Source organism: Strigops habroptila, chromosome 2 (genome assembly GCF_004027225.2).
Source record: "Strigops habroptila isolate Jane chromosome 2, bStrHab1.2.pri, whole genome shotgun sequence".
Lineage (NCBI taxonomy): Eukaryota > Metazoa > Chordata > Aves > Psittaciformes > Psittacidae > Strigops > Strigops habroptila.
Window position 1 is genome coordinate 26418820 of NC_044278.2, and position 18702 is coordinate 26437521.

The 18702-nt window shown below is 38.6% G+C and overlaps 1 protein-coding gene across 1 annotated transcript in view; it reads right to left on the reverse strand.

Annotated features, from left to right (window-relative positions):
- Nucleotides 1-318: 318 nt before the first annotated feature.
- ADAMTS5 (ADAM metallopeptidase with thrombospondin type 1 motif 5) overlaps nucleotides 319-18702 on the reverse strand; it is a 42073-nt gene continuing 23689 nt past the window's right edge. Inside the window, exons 3-8 of the mRNA XM_030476662.1 lie at nucleotides 14014-14181; nucleotides 8031-8314; nucleotides 6619-6802; nucleotides 5994-6169; nucleotides 4967-5142; nucleotides 319-1358 (exon numbers count right to left, since the gene is read on the reverse strand). Of these exons, the coding sequence (XP_030332522.1) occupies nucleotides 788-1358; nucleotides 4967-5142; nucleotides 5994-6169; nucleotides 6619-6802; nucleotides 8031-8314; nucleotides 14014-14181 (1559 nt within the window). The 3' untranslated portion in view covers nucleotides 319-787. The remainder of the gene's footprint in view (nucleotides 1359-4966; nucleotides 5143-5993; nucleotides 6170-6618; nucleotides 6803-8030; nucleotides 8315-14013; nucleotides 14182-18702) is intronic.

Genomic DNA, 18702 nt, shown 5'->3' on the forward strand with positions numbered 1-18702 from the left:
TACACATGGTGAGGAGTTGCTGATGGTGCTGGTATTGGAGCAATGTACATGTGGGGATCCCTGGTCTGCAAGCTGCTGCAGTGCTCCTTCTGAGAATTTGTTGGTGGAAACACAGTATTTGTCACAGAATAATGATCTGCTGCCAGGAAATTCCTAGTATGAAAATGTGTTTCCTTTTGTCAGAACCAAAAGGTATAACTTTTTAAAACCAATAGCAAGCTCTTAATTTTCCAGTAAAACATCTACAGCCCTTTCTGAAGAATGGACCAAGTCCTCAAGGGCTGCAGATATACTTTGGTCAATTTGCTTATTGTCTTTTGATTTTTTAATAGAACCAAGTGATATAAAGTGACATACCAAATGAAAGATATTTACAAAACAGTATAAAATAAGCTACTGTGGTATCATGGGTACATGTGATGTTTTCTAAGGATATACTGTATTAGAGGTAGGCGAAAAAGGGGAGATGATTCTGTAACCTTCAAATATCCCAGGATCCTCCATTCACTAGTTTTATTTCTTTTGCATTATTTTATTTTATATTTTTGCAGACACAGAGGGCTTGTAACAACTTTGATGCTTAGTTTTTTGACATATTAAGATCACCCTACTATTATTTAAAGCAGTGCACATCTTCATTTGGTCCAAATAGGCAGATTCTGCCCATAATTTGAGACTGTATGTAAGTACATTGAAGCCTTCGCTTCTCTCTGTCTGGGCAGACCTAATACCAATATGTCAACAATGGCTTAATCGAACCTCTTGTAAAGAAGATCACAACCACAGGTTAACATTTTTTCAACAAGCACTGTTTAAATGCTGATGGTCTCTGGGGGAGAAGACATCCCTTAGCTAATTTTCCATGCCCATCTTTGCACTGGACAGTCCTGGTGTGCCATCCTGTGTCACATGTTCGAGAACAAGAAAGCCACGGCCCCGTAACCCAGCGGGGTTGCATGAGCTGTGGAGGTACTTTGCTGCTGTTGCCACTGCTGGTGACAGAGTTGGTCATTTGCCCTTGCTTCTTTGGCACGAAGAAACTATAACGGACATCCACTTGTTGAGTTGGATCAGTCGCAAGTATCTGCACGATAAGAATCTCTTTTGTCGCAGAGTGTCCCATTGTGTGCAAGAAATCATCTTTGTGACTCCAGCCGCTGTAGTTCATGACAGTCCCATTGATGTCAATGATCGTTTCTGAAGTGGAGATCATATATTTTCCATTGACAAGGTACTCACCATTTTTCTTCTTCAGGGCCAGGTAGGCAGTGAACCTGCTCTGGTCCTTAGTCTTGAACTGCCGAACTTTGATGTGCGTTGCGCCTTCTGGGATTTTCACTACATCTGTGTAGCCCTTGCTGAATGAGGAAAAAAAAAAAGAGTATTCAGTAGCTATCATGAAATAAGCCTCAAGTCTTACTGCAACACCTAATGAAGTCACTGGCATAACACATCTTGCTTCATTTTAGTTCAAGTCCTGAATCCATCTGGCTTGAGGGTCATCTAAGATTAATTTAACCAGGTTCCACTGTTTGTCTATTGTATTGTTCTTCATGTTCTTGAAGAAATTTCTACTGCACTTATTTCAAATTGCTTAATCTTTAGCTTTAGCAACAATTTTACTAGAGTCAGATACAAGAGGAATGAAAAATAACAGATAGCTTATATATTTCAGCAAAGGGTGGGAGATATGAAATACGATGCACGCTTTGCCTGCCAAGGAAAAGATAATGAGATATGCATTGGTTACAGCTGTTTCTTGCTGTCTTTGCTATAATGATGATTAAGGAAAGTATGAGCAGACTAACAGCTGGGTAGAGGTACCTTGGGAACATTTAAAAATAATCTTGATCACCAAGAAAAAATTTGTTTACTTTGAAATACATAAAGCCAAAGATTAATTGTCACGTGTCTAATATGAAGTGCACTCAAACGTTTCATTTGTACCAATACAGAGTTCTCTCTGTTGCTACTTATGGAGTATCTTAATTCAGATTTGCAAAAAGATACTTAACTCTTCTACCAAAAGTGACAAGCAATCAAAACCTGCAAGTGTGCTGGAACTTAACACTATCTCAAGTATGTTATTTGTTTTAACTTTACTGATATATAGAAAAAATCTAAAGACCATACATAGCCATAAGCTACCAGATGGACTTTGGAGACATGTATTGTCATTTCTAAACCTGTGACAAAGCCATTCTGCAAGTATCTCAAATCTGAAAAGTTTAGTGCTGAAACTTCTAAGAAAAAAGGAAGGATAAAGTATACTAAAATGATATAAAAGTGAAAGGGTCTCCTTTGGGAATGTTTAAAGAACAGACTGCTAATTTTGAGAATTTTTGGCTGCACAAGTAGAGACTGCAGAGAGTACAGATTAAATGCTTGTGCTATTCCCCTGCTATTTCCAGCAGTTATGGGACAATGACTAAAACTCCATTGATTTAGCACCTCCATAAAGCTGAAGGAATATGGTGTGAAAAAAAGGCTGGGGGTACTCTGGTCTACAGCCTTGTGCTAACATTTTTACATGCACATATATTAAAGTTACAATATCATTTGTTCAAAAACTAAAAGCAATGCTGTAGAATTCAAGTGGTCTGCACAAAGAACTGTAACACTCCATGTGCACAAAGAAGCACATACAGCCTTAATTCCCAACTTCTGATAATTTGGCTTTAAAGCCTTTTACAAAAAGTTCTTAGGAAGTAGTTTTCCTGAAGATTATGTTTTGACTGCTTTAAAAGAAAAAAAGTACAAATGTTATGGCAATCGACTGCAATGGGAAATACTAGTTTCCCCTTGTACATTTAATAGTTTCCCTGTACACTGAATGTATAGATTGCTATAGTTTGGTTTATAATAGACAGCAATGTAGGAGCTGCTACTTTTTGGTGGAGAAAAGATAATTTTACTACAGCTACTGCCGTTTCATATGTAAAAACAGTTTTCAGACAATTAAGATTTCACTATTTTAATGAGGGTTTTATTTTAAAGGGTTTTATTTTAAAGTCAGTTGCTCACAGACTCATAGAATCACAGAATGGTTTGGGTTGGAAGGGACCTTAAAGACCATCCAGTTCCAACCTCCTTGCCATGTGCAGGAACACATTCCACTAGGCCAGGCTCTAAGCCCCATCCAGCCTGGCCTTAAACACTTACATATTAACATAAGGGAATTGTCTCAAACAGTATTTCCAGGAAAAAATAAATCCTTGTCATTCCAAAATTCAGTCAAAATCAAGTTAGAACTTGGCACTTACAGGTTGACTGTTACTTTCTAAATGGGGCAACCTTTTTAATGCATTGAAGTTGAATGAATATTTTACTCCTTGACCCCTCTCATTTCAGTTAAAGGCATGATTTGAGGACTAAGATGGCAATTTCATAGGGATAATTATAACATAATTTCTCCAGGTATATTTATGCTACAAATCTGGCCTCACTGAAATTCAAGGAGTCCATGTAACATTTTTGCTGGAGCTTGGATTCCAGTACAAAGATCATTACTGAATCTCATGAAGTATATTTCACACTGTCTTCTTCATTTCCACATCCCAGACATTTCAATATTTACAAACTAGAAAAGATTTGGTTTATATAATTACAAATTTGGACGGAAAGTCATTCTTTTTGGTGGAGGTGTTTTAGCATTCTTTGGTGAGTAATCATTGGTTTACCAGGAGGAAGGTTAGTTATGTTTATTTTTAGAATAAATTGACTCTCAAAGCCATTTTTGAGAGCTATTAATCAGTAAGTCAAAATGTATAGAAATAAAAAGTAGTTTCTGGAGTCAGATTCCAACTTCTCATAGCTTTCGATATGTGTGAGAATTTGGAAGATATAAACCAAAATCAAGTTTATGTACATTATACAAGACTACACTAATGCAGTCACAGATGCTGAGTAGAAATTGTCAACTGCAAGTTTCTAAGAGTAGATTACTACAGCAGTCCTTTGAGACCTTGGAATCTATACAAATGCTAATTAAAAATCCTCTTTTTTCTAAGCATCTTAAGACTTGAAGAGGGAAGGAAACAAGAGTTCAGAGAGAAAGCAGACTTCCTTGACATTGGTATCTCAGTACAAAGATTTCTGCTGCCCTCAATGTGGTTAAGGCGAACCATGGAGGCAGTTCCTTTTCTTTTACTTGTATTAAGTTTTATTACAGTTAAAAGCTAAACTCTGACAGGACAATGGATAACTGCTATAAATATTCTGACTTAAAAAGAAGTCTCTCTGGAGATCGATATGCCAATGGACATGAAGGGATATAGCAAATACCATGCTTGAGCCTGTGTTGACTTCTGACATTTCATCTAGTCATCTAAGCTCCATATATACTCAGCAGTGTGAAAAGGTATTTTTAGGTTATAATCCCTCTCAACTTCTAGCAATTAAGGAAGATTTGTACAGCTGTGCCCTAATGCAGTCTGCTTCTCTCCGCTAGCTATACAAGGAATCCGTGTCACTAAATCAGGTAGGATATCCTCATTGTCATTCAAAGTTTGATGAGATAAAACACATTCTCAGCATGTAAGTTGATAACCCAGCATCATCTGGAAATGGAGAGTTTCAGAGATACCCAGAGAGATTAATCTGATCCCAACAACTTCCTGATTCACTCCTCTCTTCCCTTTCCTCTCTCCTTTAGAAACCACAAGCCATCTAACAGTGAGATTAGCATGCCTTATTCCAGGCAAACTTCCTATTAATGGAGTGCTCACCTCTATTACTGGCACTTTGTGTCAGAAATGAACTGGGTGCAGTGTTTTGCCAGTTGATTATTTGCCACTTTCAGGATAATGTTAAGGTGCCAGCTGTAAACATCTGGAAAGTGCAATAAAGCACAGGCAATGTACTTTTTGCATATGAAAGTAAATTGCATTTAGAGACAGAAAGTAAGTAAGTACATAGCAATGTATTTGCACAAGAAGATTCATTTACTAAGACTCAAGATCGATACCTCTTTTTGGTAAAGGTTCCCATGATTTTTGTGCAGCTGGAATTGTCTCCTCCACACACGCCACATTTGTCATACTGGAGCTTTGAACCGATGATGCCATCGCAACCAGTTCGGATGCATTTTCCCCGCACGCAGACTGAATTACTGTACGGTCGACATTCGGTACCATCAGTTACCTGGGCAATCAAATGACAGTTAGTTAAAATTACCATGGAAAAGATTTGCTTTTTGTGAATCTGGCTAGCAAAACCCAGCTACTTATTTCTGTCACCTACTCAGAACAGAGTACCCACCCTGACAGACCAGACTGAGTTTCTCTAACATCCCAGCAGAAAAGCAGATAAAATTTAGCAAAGGGCTGAAAGAAATGACAGATAACTCCACTGTAAGACACTAAAATGACCTTGGCTTTCATGATGATCTCACAGCTTATTAATAATAACAATGACAGTACTTGTAGATAGCCTTACATTTGGGCTATTTACATCTAAATGTTACTGTCATAACATTTAGAGGCAGAAAACTGCAAGTATAAGTGTGGGAGATTTCAGTTCAAAATGCATTTGATATAACAAACTGACCACAAGTCACATCTATATTAATTGGCTAATTATTCTATATTAATTGGCTCCATAAGATTTACTCTGAACTCTCTTAACATAATTCAGGGTAAAACTTACTGTTTTACTATTAGTGCTCTTTCTCCCCCAGAAAACCCCATAATGACAGATGACTCTCCAGGCAGAAATGTCTTTATCCACTACTGAAGACAAACTAGTGCAGAGTGCACTAAGAGGCCCGTATTTTTTCAAGTATCCACATATTGAGATGTGGAAAAACTTACTTCATTTTAGAGGCCAATTATGGTCCTAATGTATAACCAGTGGATCAAACCATTACATCTAATCACACAGTTAAATCTTTGAATCATATGATTAACTTCTTTTCCCTTGTTGTAGGAAAAGATTTTTAAGATACAGGATACTTCTAAACTGGAGCATGAAATCATGACTGGAGATGCCATTACCTTCTGAGAAAACACCACATAATATCCAGTTCCTTTGGCTCGGCAGGTGAGCTTGCAAACGTCTCCAGGAAATACTCCAGCGTACTTGGGGACCCATTCAACAAATGTCTTGACTCCCTTTGCATCAGACTGATAGCCATTCCTTGCTTCACACTGCTCTTGTCGAAAAGATTTAGCTGTAGAATTATTCACATCATTAGTGACTATTTCAGACCACATTGCAAATATCATTATGACCATCTATTATTCCAATTTCTTTTTTACATAATTTTTAAGTTACATCACTTCATCTCTTTACTTAGAACTGGCCTTCAAATTCTTCAACTGTTTTAGCTTGGAAATCTTCCCACGACTTAAGAAGCATAAAAGGACTAAAGTTTTCATACAGTTCATTTTCCAGGACTGAAATTTCTTTCATTCAAGTGTCCTTTCTGTATGGCGTCAGGGTGGGGATGGGGGAAGAATTACAGCATTGTATTAATGATGAATGTCTTGCCTTGGTAAGTATATTTTGGAGAAACTACAATGGACCTTTGTTGTTTCCTTTCACAGTAGACGTTCAACATTTACTATCTATGAGCACAGAGGCTGGAGCGTGAAGACACTTTGGCACGAAGACACTTACCATTTGCTGGGCAGGGTGTGACGTTGCAGGAGCGGTAGATGGCCCTCTTGCCAGTGCAGTACCGGCCATTGTTTCTAGGAGCTGGGTTATTGCAGTGACGATAAGCAAACTGAACTCCTCCACCACAGGTACGGGAGCACTGTCCCCAAGGTCCCCAGGACCCCCAGTTACCATGACTTGAAGCCTGAAATATGTGGAACAGTGGGAGGTAAGGATATCATCCAAGTGTGAATAAAGGTGCTACATCTCAAAGACACTGCTAATGTTGAATTGAAGGCAATCCCTTGGTCATTTTAATGAGGCTTAACAGGTCTTAGGAGCCTTCTTTCTCCCACAGAGCAAATTTCTGTCTTTTAGCTGCACATTGATGATATCTCATTTGGCACTGTGTATGCAAATGCAAAACTAGGTTTTGGTCTGCACAGCCACCTTCAGCCTGTTTCATGGAAGACACACATGCACCAGAAATAGTGCCCACAGTCTCATCTGCTGCACTCTTATTTTCTGCTATTCCTACCAATAGAACCCCTTAAACTATCTCCAAAGGATTCTGCTCCCAGAATGTGTTCATAAGGCTAATCTATGATTAATTAAATGCAATTATTGGGATGTGTAGGTATTACTCTGAATTACTGGCAAGAGATGGAGTTGTCAGATATTGTTTGCAACTCCGCTAAAATTGGCTACCTAGAAAGAGTATTGCAACAGCAGGTAGAAGTATATAATTCCATAAAAAAGGGTATTGTAAGGGCTATATCTTGATTTGAATGACTCTCATCGTTTGCAAATATCTTCATAAATCTCTACAAGTCTGTACCTCTTCTGTGTGTATAACAGAAGGGGCAGTGTTACTGTCTACCCAGTAAATTGTGCAGCTGTCAGTTCTCATGAGCCTCAGGACTCTTCAGATGTACAAAGTTGACAGAGAGAACTCTGTCACTGGAGGTACAAACTTTTCTGCTCCAGAAATTACATTCTAGATGAATGTCATCCACCTTTCTCTTCACTAGTTTAGGGCCCCGAGGCCTTTCAGATAAGGACTGTAAATTGGATTTATAGATTTAATTTATCTCACAGTCTGTTGCCAAGAAGCCAGGAAGCTGAGAATAGGTCCTTGACAATCCTTCTGTATGTCCTGAGACTTGACTTACTGAATGGGCAAATCCTCTACTCTGAAGGGATTCTCTCAGTTTTCCAGGAATGAAGGCTTTCAGACTTCAAGGAGAAAACATGCTTCCTGAAACTCAGCAGTGTTTTTCCTATATTTCTCACCAATAACACTCCAATTACATGCAAAAAAATAAGGAAGCTTTCGATCTGACTTCCATAAAGTCCTTTTCACTCCCACAAAAATCAGCGCCTTTGAGGAGCATGCCTTCTAAAATTCCCTGGGGTTACAGCTGGTAACTTACTGAGTAGTATTTCTTCTTGGTTTTGTCAACACATTTTCCCTGGAGGCATATCCTCCCTTTTCCACATGGTGTTCCCTCCACAGCAGGCAGCTTCTTAGTCAGACAAACCATCTGACCTTGGCGCACAACTGCACACCAGAGGCGAGAGCACACATCCATACCGGGACACACTGTGTATTCAGATCCAAACGCCAGTTTGCACTGACGAATGGCATCGTAGGTTTGTCCCGGCAGCTCCTCGGGCCCCAGGATGTGCTTTCTTGGTTGGTCCAGCAAACAGTTACCTAAAAGAGCAAACCAACCTATTATTACTCATTTCCTAGTCATGCTATTGCAACTGTGGTCTCATCCAGCAGCGTACCAGTGTCGGGCTGCCTATTTCCAATCTGAGGGTGTAAATGAGAATTACTCAGGTCCCTGTGACCTTTCAGGGGTAAGAGAAGGAAAAAACCTCCAATGGGTCAAACAAAAAATATAAGTTGCATATCAAAACTAATGGTGGTAAATCTGGACTGGTCTTGCCTTGTAAGGAAAGGTACTTGACTGCTTCTGTAATTAGGTTGAAGAAGCCTATCCATTTTATATAAAAATACATAAATAAGAGAAGAAAAAAGATAAAATAGCATACACAAAGAATTGTATATGTGTTTTGAGATATTGCAGGTGTCAAGATTTGTCTGGCACACTCTAAAAATGAGGATTTACATTTGTGTTCTAAAGGATCTACTGATAGATTTTATAGGTTTTTTTACTATTGAAAACCTCACTTGTTGATGTGCAGAACTATTTATTCAGTGTAACCTCTTTTACACTTCATGAAAGGGATATGTGGTCTGGGCAAGCTTCGCTTATCCTTGGCCAAAATAACTTACCACAATTTACCTCACTTTGGAACCTACACCAGCATTCTTCAGTTGGATCAAGGGTGAAAAAAAGGCTACAAACCCCTCAGTATTTACATAAAAAGGAATAGAATATCAAGCTATGGAAGTGAATTTAAACAAATCAAATACCCCACCTCTCAATGGCTTGGGTTTTCCCTCCAGAACACACTGCAATTGTTCTTTTTCAGCTTTAAAGACTAATGCCAATTAGCCAAATCAGCCAAAAATTCTTTCTGCATAATCACTTACTACCAAAAAAACTCTCTATCTTGTTAAACCTGTTTCATTTGTCCTTTGATGACCCTGATTTACCCTAGCCTTACCTTTAATTTGGATTATGATGACTTTTTTAGTGCAGACAAGGTGTGCCAATGCTAACTGATAATCTGAGTGCCATGAGATAAAGATAATTAAAAGTACCCTAGTGTTCAAGGTATGTTGTAGTGCAAGTATTAGAGACATAGTGAGGAGTGAGGAAGCACAGGTTTTCTTTCTGGAGTTTCTATAAAGGACATAATTGGCAAAAGTTGTTGTCAAAAATATACTTTGTAAAAGTAAGTAACAGCGGAAGTCCTACTTCATATATCTTATGATGAGGGAGGAAGCTAGTACAGTGTTAGGGAAAACGCTAGCATGTGTAGTCTACACTACTATTGTGTATATACTGCAGTTTGTCAAACTCCTAAGTGGAACTGTTATTCAATATTTTGAAACATTGTAATAACACTTAATTTCACCATGACAGACACTGCTGCCCATCACTGAGGTCTACCATGACTGACAGAACTAGACATATAAATTTAGAGAAAAAAGAAAAAAAAACAGTCATACCCTTACACATACTTAATCTCTCAATCGTTTCAGTTAACACCATTTGAATACCTTTCACATGTGAATAACAAACAGAACATAGGGGAATGAGATCCAAACTTCTCCTTAACCAACCAATACTGCTCTGAGGAAACACGTATAATTTCTATAAAGCCAGGTGTTCCAGCTGAACCCACACGATAAATTCAAAACTGAAGACAACAAAAGTCCCTAAGGATTCCCCACAGGGAAAAAAACCCAGTGAAACAGGTCTTTACATTTATAGATTATAGACAGCAGCAGTGTCTATGTTTATACAGGTTGCAACGAGGTGCAGGTGTTTTTACCACCAACTCATCCAACCTCCTACTTGTAATGGTAAGAAAAGACAAAGTTTCGATGTTGGAGAATGGTTTGCCCTGGGCCTCCTGGTTGAGAGGGCAGAAAGGACTTCAATTCACTACATAAGATTGCAACATACAGAACACTTATACACTGGTATTCCCATTTTTTGTCCTGAGCATGAAAGAACATCTGTGTGCCCTGCAATTGAGCAACATTGTTGGCTGATGACAGTGTTAATTAAGCCATCTCCTTATCTCTTCTCAATGTTATGTGTAATATATCTTGAAAAAAAGGCAGCCAAAGACGTGTGCAAAGCAGATAACCAGGATATAAATTAATTAAAATAGAAATAGTCCTTGCATAGAGATTGCACAGAGCACCGAGCACTCTTAATAAACACAATAAATCGCAAGCAATCACACGACAGCACAGTGGTTGGCATGACAATAAAGGCAATTAGTACCTTAGGAGAGGGCTGGCTAAAAGCAGATGGAAATAAATGTCACTGTCTTCTGGACACTAATAAGCCTTTTCTTCTTAAATGTCGAACTGCTGTCTGGGGTCATCTCATGAGTGTAAAACAAATGGTGATATCATGACAATGATGTTTATAGTTCTCAAAGTGGGCCTCAAGAGAGAGGGAATCAGGCACCCTGATTCTTCCCAGACCTCCTGGTTGACTTTGGACAAGCCGTTTATATTGGGATTTATTTAGCTGACTTTAGCTGTATGTAATGCTAGTGTGTGCAACTCAGTCAGTTGTCAGATGTTTCACTACTCAGGCAAACTAGTTTACGGTGTAATTCAGCACCACCAATGCAGGCGATGAGATCAGTCAAACCACTGATGCCATTGATCAAATCCCTCTGCACTAAGACGGGAACTTAAATACCCAGGTTAGGAGTAGCTACATACATAGTAAATACCCACATTTTATAAGACGAGTCCACTCCCCGACATTCCAAATTTAGAAAATAGGAACATCAGTACTTGATAAAGTGATGTTAAGGAATTTGAGAGTCAAGAATAATGTTTTCTGCTACAGTAATACACTGTGAAAAATCTATATGGGAAACTTACTTAAAGCTTTGATAAGACATTGACTGTACTTTTGCAATAGAATACTGCTCACAGATCCAAACTTCTGGACTTCATTCACATTTCATTATGCTTACCCACAAGGAGCAGCAGATAATGCACTTTGTTTATTTCCTCACACCAATGCTGCCATGACTTGTTTGTCACAAAGCACAATTCATAAGATCATGCCCATTCAGACCAAAAGCCTAGTGCAAACTGGGCTTACATGGCCTATCAAAGAATAGAAGAGTGTCCTCTTGTTCAGTATTTCCCATATAAGGTTCCTGTGACTGTGCAAAATCCACTCACAAAAATCCTAAAAGAAGGCCTAGTATCCTTTTGTTGCAACTGCTTTTTTCTGCCTTCTTTTTCTACACTATGCCTGCAGCACCGCTCAAAACTACAATTGAATTGGTTAAGGTTTTTTTTCCTCTACCTAGTGGCACTTGAGAGACATAGGATTTTCTTCTTCCTATGGGAAGATTGCAGGGGAGCTCCTTCTTGAAAACAAAGAGGGAGGGAAAACACTGCAACTGTACGACAGTACATCTTCCCCAGCTAAGGAAAAAAATGAGCAACCCAAAAAGCATGGACATGCTTATTCTGAAGGAAACATGGACATATGGCACATCTGCACTGTTTTTTTATCAATCAGCCCAAAGCAGTCTGAAAGGCAGTGTCATGCTCTACTAGGATCCTGTGGTTTCTGGTATGCTCAGTGTACACTACAAATGGGAATTATGGAGCTATGGCTCATTCACTGGCTGGAAGAAGAAAATAAAACCAGAAGTTCCCTTCCTAAAATAACGCATGTCATTTCAGCACAATAATTTGAAGAAAGTGGAATTTAAATCACTGATTTCCATTTTTACTTCACAGATAGTGTTTGCATTCTGTTAAGACAAATCTTTGATTTAAAATAAATAATTGAAAAATTATAAACTTTAACAGAAAAGGAAAACTATTAATTAGAAAAGGTCTCTGAAGGCCTGATTTATCAAGTGAAGAGATTCCCTAGCCATTGTATGCTTGAAATCACATCAATAGCATCAGTAATAAAATTAATTCCCAGAGGACTATGGACCTCGATTTGACAAGAAGTCCTATAAATTATTTCATCATATCAATAACTCTTTCAGACTACATGCCTGAGTAAAAACTACTCATGAGCATTAGAAAGGGTTATGTACCCTAACCCATCTGTTAAGAGACTGACAGCTCCTAAGCCTTTTACGTGCAGCAAAGAATATGCGACTTTGTGAAAAGTGTCAGCAGTTGAGGACTGCCCAACTTCTTGTACAGGAGGAAGTCAGCACTCATGATGAACAAGGAGACCATAATGCAGCTCTGAAGGATGTGAAGCTCCTATCTACTTTTACTGAAAAAAACTGGCAGAGACCTGTAGGACTGATTGTTACAGCCCCCCCTACCCTCTCTTCACACTGAGACTGAGTCCAGCTCATGGTCAAGGGTCCAAATTTAAAGCATCTACCCAGCTACAAACGAGCCAAAGGTGAAGTGGTGGGAAAAATGCTTTCTTTGTTTTCTTGATTGTTGGGGAAAGTAGCTAGCTGGATGCATAGTAAAGAGAAGTCAGGTCACAGAAAAAGAAAAATAATGAGAACAACCTTTCTGTTCACCTGCAGCAGGAGAGGAACAGAAGAGGAAATGTAGTTCAGAGTCCTTTGCGCTAAGAGGTCATTCATGGATGGCAAGGCGGCAAGGGAGGTCCCTTTTTTTTACCCCAGTGAACTGAACTGTACCTCAGTAACTAACCTCAAAAAGAAAAGTTCTCTTCATATGTGGAAACTAACTTGGTAATATTAAGTCAATGCCAAAGCAATATGGACCATAAACCGGGACAGTACAGATTAATGGATCTAATAAAATTGTGAGAAAAAATGAAGTCATTCTCAAATAGAGGAAAATGGGAGAAAATATTTCAGAGAGCACTGAAATTAGCTGACAAAATACTTAAAAGCAAGAAAACCTTTACATTCAGCAGACATACCATACTTTTTATCCATAAGCATTTTGGTTACTATAACAACTTGATCCATTCACTCAATTATGTCATTTTTATCTCATCATTTTGGAATTCGAATGGTTTGTTTAAGAACTGCAGTTGCTTTGGGAGCACAATGAAGACTTTAAAAATCATTAAGAAGTGAAGACTATGCTTTTTTACTACTACATTTGGAAAATGAAAATTTTGCACTTATTCTCCAAAGGGTAAATGACATATTTAACAATATTAGTTACATGACTTGGAAGGTAAGTTCCTGGGGCAGAAGTAATCTTTTACTATATACAGCACAAAGGAGTCTTATTTCTTGCTTACAGCCCCTCTACATAACCATAATAAATACAATGGTATTATAAATGTAATAAGTATAACGGCATTATAAACATAATAAATGTAATTAATAGCAACAAGAACACATACACTTTGCTCATATCTGTAGTCTAACACTAAGTAGACCATATCACCCAATTTAATTTCTGTGAGGAAAAAGCCATTTCCTTGTATCCTCTGTTTAAAATACTCTCTGAGCTCATATCTGTGGCATTTGGGAAGACAAGAATAATTTCATGCTTCTAAAAAAAACCTCTCCATGTTCCAAACCAAATTATTGCCAACACACATTCCATCAACTCTCTCTTTTCTCTTGCATTTGAACTATGCAAAGGCAGGGCAAGACTCTGCCAGCCTTTTAGACCTTTGCCTTGTTTTGCAAGCACTTCCAAGATAGTCCTGAGGATGAGCAAGGAATGAACAAGCTGGTATAAAATGTTCTTATAAACAAAAAACAGAACACAGTAAAAACTAATGTGTAGCTGACACAAGGTGTGATAATACATACCATGACCATCATCAAAAAACTCTGTTATAGTTGCTGAAGTGCATTTGGACCAGGGTTTTGAGGCATCAATGCTAGTCAGAATGGAGGACATCAGACGCTTATCTTCCATGGAGCCAAAGTTCTCCTCACAAAATTTGGAGTCATCATGGGAAAGCCCAAGCAAGTGGCCTACAGAAATGAAACAAATAAATAAAATGATGTGACTATCCATAACAGAGTTTACCAGCTGGAGCTCACAGTCAAGGTCAAGTAACTGTATAATTAATACTCAAATTCTGAGCAGCGGCCCAACCCAGGCCACTTGATACCGCTTGAAATGTGGTATCTCTGCCTGAAGACAAAAAAGCTGTGACAGTTTACACCATTACATATAGCAAGGAAGTAATGCCATCAGCTGACATGTCATCAAACTGTGCTAACTGAAACGTGATGAAGACTAAAGTGAACTGTACTCATTTGTATTAGTCAGTAATTTGGTTCTTATTTTTTCCAAATTTTCTTCAATAAATAAGACTAATACTTCACTCTAATGTTGCTCTGCAACTGTCTAAAAAGGTGCTATACTATCTTTCTAAAGGGTCAAAATTGCTACTATTTATGGGGCAACTCAATAAACTATGTAAACTGTTGAAATAAACTCCTTGCTGAAGTGTGAGTACCCTCTACAATACATCAAACACTCTGAATAATGTTTCCAAATAGTCTCTTCCATGTACAATTTTGTTTTGTAAGAGGGTGCTTTCTAGTATTGGTTTGGTTAGGTTTTTAGTTTTGCTGGGTTTTATTTTTAAATGTATATGGTATTTGGTATTTATACTCCAGAACACAAAATAATTTGCACATAAAGCAGCACACGACAGAACATGCAAAACCCCTTAATGTTCAGGGGAGTTCAGTCCAGTGCTAGATGAGCTCTTCTAAGTGTGACAGCAACTTATCAGTGATCTCCATCTTCTCTAGTCTCTGGGCAACAATAGATTGCAGGCAACACACTTTGTTCCCTCTGTAAAAATCGGGTTTAACTTTAATTTCTATGCCCACACTGCATTTTTTCACAGCCAAGTTACTATCCAAGAGGTAGAAGACTGAATGGGAACCAAAGACACAGGGAGCTCAAGCCTGAACTTAACACTCACAGTCTTCAGCCTAGGCCAGGAGATGATTAATAAGACATCCAAGGCTAGACTAAGAGTGTTTTAATAATAAGGACAAAGACCACCCATCAAAGCCACTACAGAGAAATAAATCTGATGTCCTCATATAGCAGCTGAACAGATGCATTATTCTGCAGTAACTAAAAGCCTTCTACATACCATTGGCTTCATGCTTTTGTATAACTGCTGTAGACTAGCTGCAAGGTGACACAAGTAGAGACATTGATGGCAGGATATCATATTCTGATATCCATAGTAATAGGCATGACAATAGTAATAAAAATAATATTACCTATAATATGGGCTGGCAAAGAAGAAAATCAGCCAGTTTCACCTATTTGCCTTACATAAACTTGCTGGGTTTTTTTTTTTTCACCTGCTTTGGGGGAGCAGCCAAGAGGAAAGAGATGGAGACAGCACTCACTGCTGAGCAGTATCTGGGATTAGGAAAGCAGCTATCTGACCAGAAGTCTGTGTTACAGCTGCAGATCAGAAATCAGGGTTTCTGTCCTGTGAGAGAAGCCAAGGTATCATCTGGCAGCCTTACTCATATGCTGGGTTCCTGACCTAATGATGGAGTTACTGGAAAAGCGACAAGAGAAGTGATCTTTTACCAGTGATGACTGAGAACAGACAGTTCTCTGCAGCTACTGCCTCCCCACTGGAGGGGAGGTGGGAAGGAAAATGAAGGGGACATTTATCTTTTTTTCTCTCTTCCCCTAATGTGCACACATTTACCAAATTCATTCAAATACAGCTACTGTTTGAATAAAAGGCCCTGTAGTATTATAAATGCTAGTAGGAATTTATTCAAGGAACCTGGGTTAACACTGATGAGAGTTAGTACTCCCTTCCTTGTCACTACTGTTGCTGATTGCTATTACAATCAAGTACATTGCTGCAGAAACATCATGAATCAAACTGTCGTACTGAATGTGTACCTAATTAGTGGTGGGTTTTACATGCAAGATTTGGGCTTATTTTTTTCGGATGAGTAAAAACACTTTCCTTTGGCAATACTTATAGTGTACAGGCCAGATAATGCTATCTCTATTCTGCACCAAGGCATGGCTGAATATCAGTAAGTACATGTAAAGTTTCAATCTGATATAGCACTATATAAATACTTGCTTTGAAGAGGTGACATCTTTGTTTTATTTAAGCCAAATGCTAGTGTTGAGCAAAATAATTCACTAGAAGATCATTATTTCAAACAGATGCATTTCTCTGACAGAGTAACCAAATAATCAGTGCATCACTTCTAAGCTATAGAGCAAATTCTTTGGAGTGTCACAGGCTAAGCGTTTAATGAATCAGCAGCTACTATGCCAATGAGGACTAACTCTGACTTTGCCAAAGTCCCAAACACCAACAACGTGCATTGTCAGGAAATGCAAAGATGATGTTATTTTTGGCTGCTGTCCTATATAGTGTTATCACTAAGTTTGTATTTATGGTAATGCACTGAATGGCATCAGGTCACACCTCATGTCTGAGAACTATGAGCAGAGCTGACAGGTTAATGAACCTCAACACATGCTTAGTAGTAGTATAACTAGAACCATTTTCTGCTGACATTAAGTAACTCCTTGTAGTACATTTCACCAGTGTTCTGTTAACTTAAGTGAACATTTACTAGAGAGGGCTTTAGGCCTATCCTCTAGCTTTTGTTGACAGACCCCTCAATACACAGCACAGCTCCTCATTTAAATCAGGACCACACACACTCTGCTTTGCAGAGCTGGTCAGGAGTTTCAGCCAGCTTCTTACATTTTACTTGAATCCATGCACTTGAATATGCATATACTACCAATCAATTAAACAGAGAAATATTTGCAAAAGAATAGCCCAGCAATCAAGAAAACACTTTGCTGGTTAGACCTAAGCCCCACTATAGCAATCTTCTCTAGGATAAGTTGTATGCTTAAAGGTTGCAGAAAGAATGATTTTGTATTTAATGCCCCAAGAGTGCTCATAGTTGTAGAAATTACTTCACTGCAGCATGCTTGTGAAATAAGGTAACGAGGTTCTGTCAGTGGAAAAGTAGTTTCATTTCTAAGTCATTGGACTTGGTACTAAACAGTTCTGGGTGAATAAGAAAAGCTGAGGAAGTGTTCCAAAAAGTTCGGCTGAATAAAATCACATGGCACACAGTGCATGTTCAGTGTAGGGTAGGAATAATAGTTGGGTGCAAATCAGCAATTTGAGAACTTAATTTTTCAGAGTGCTCAACATTTTACAGCACCATTCAGAACTACCCAAAACTCTGTGATATGAAGGGTTCAGTCTGCAGAGAGGAATTCAAGGTTCTTAACCTTAACAACCTCTGACAACGCTCTGCAACACTCCACCCATTTGAGATACAACTTTGCTCTCTATACAAATCCCTTCTTGCATAACTGTACTTCACCTTTCGTAACTTTGTTCATCTCTTGTGACAGACATCCCACATGAGCATACAATAAAAGACTTAATACAGCGCAGATACACACAGGCCCTGTTAATGCTGATTATTCTGAATGTGCAATTTGGACATCTCTGAGTTTGTCTGCTACCTATGACATTCTTTTAACACAGTTTTTGTGTAAGTTCCTCCTTGCACCAACGTCATCAGCCCTGGCTCTGGAAAGACCTTTCTCTCTTTCTTACGTGCGTTTTTCAGCCCCAGCTCCTTCTGCAGTGCAATTTGTAAGCAACCCCAGCTTATACTACCTAGTGTCAGAGCAATGTGGTCACACTACATCAAACTAGTACGTTTGATGTGCTACAAGCCAAGCAATGTGAATGCCACTGGAGAAGGCCAGGAAGTATACTGTGCTTGCTCCTGGCTTCCCTGCCTAAAGATGGCGTAGTTTCCTCCCTCTCTACTCTGAGAGATGTGCTGACTCTGCAGAGAATGTAACTGCCAAACTGTGAACTGAAGTTGTCTTCCTTTCTTTTTCCTCCTTCATACAGCCCAAAAAAGTATCCTTCAGATATGAGAAAGCTTGCAGCCAAATTTCAAGCTCTTCACTTGGAGCAGAGAGACTGAAAATTTTTCCATGAAATGACTGAAGATTAGCCTCTGTGGAGAAGTTCAGAGTAAATAACTAAAATGAAATAAAATTAAATGTTTCTCAGGCGACTATTCAGCACAGAACATCTCATCCCAAATATTTTGGCAAAAGCACAGGAAACTGAAACCAGGTCATCTTCTGGAAAGTGTCAAGCTACCGGCTTCACCTTTAATTAGAGTGCGGCATAACATATATACTTAACAGTGACAAATGGGGTGAACCGAGGACGTACCTCATTAACAGTGTCTACTTTGTCATATTAATTCAGGCCATTGTTCTAATGCATGACGCAAACTAAGTCACTTACGTGACAGACTTCAGCTTTTTGAGAAGCTTCCCAAAGTATTTATGAATCTCCCTTGTCATTTTTTAATTATTCAAAAATAATTTTAGAAAATCCTTACAAGGAAAAAAGTAGTAGGTAGTGAATCATTTCCAAAAGATATAGTCCTGATTGTCAGTATTTGAACTTCTACCAT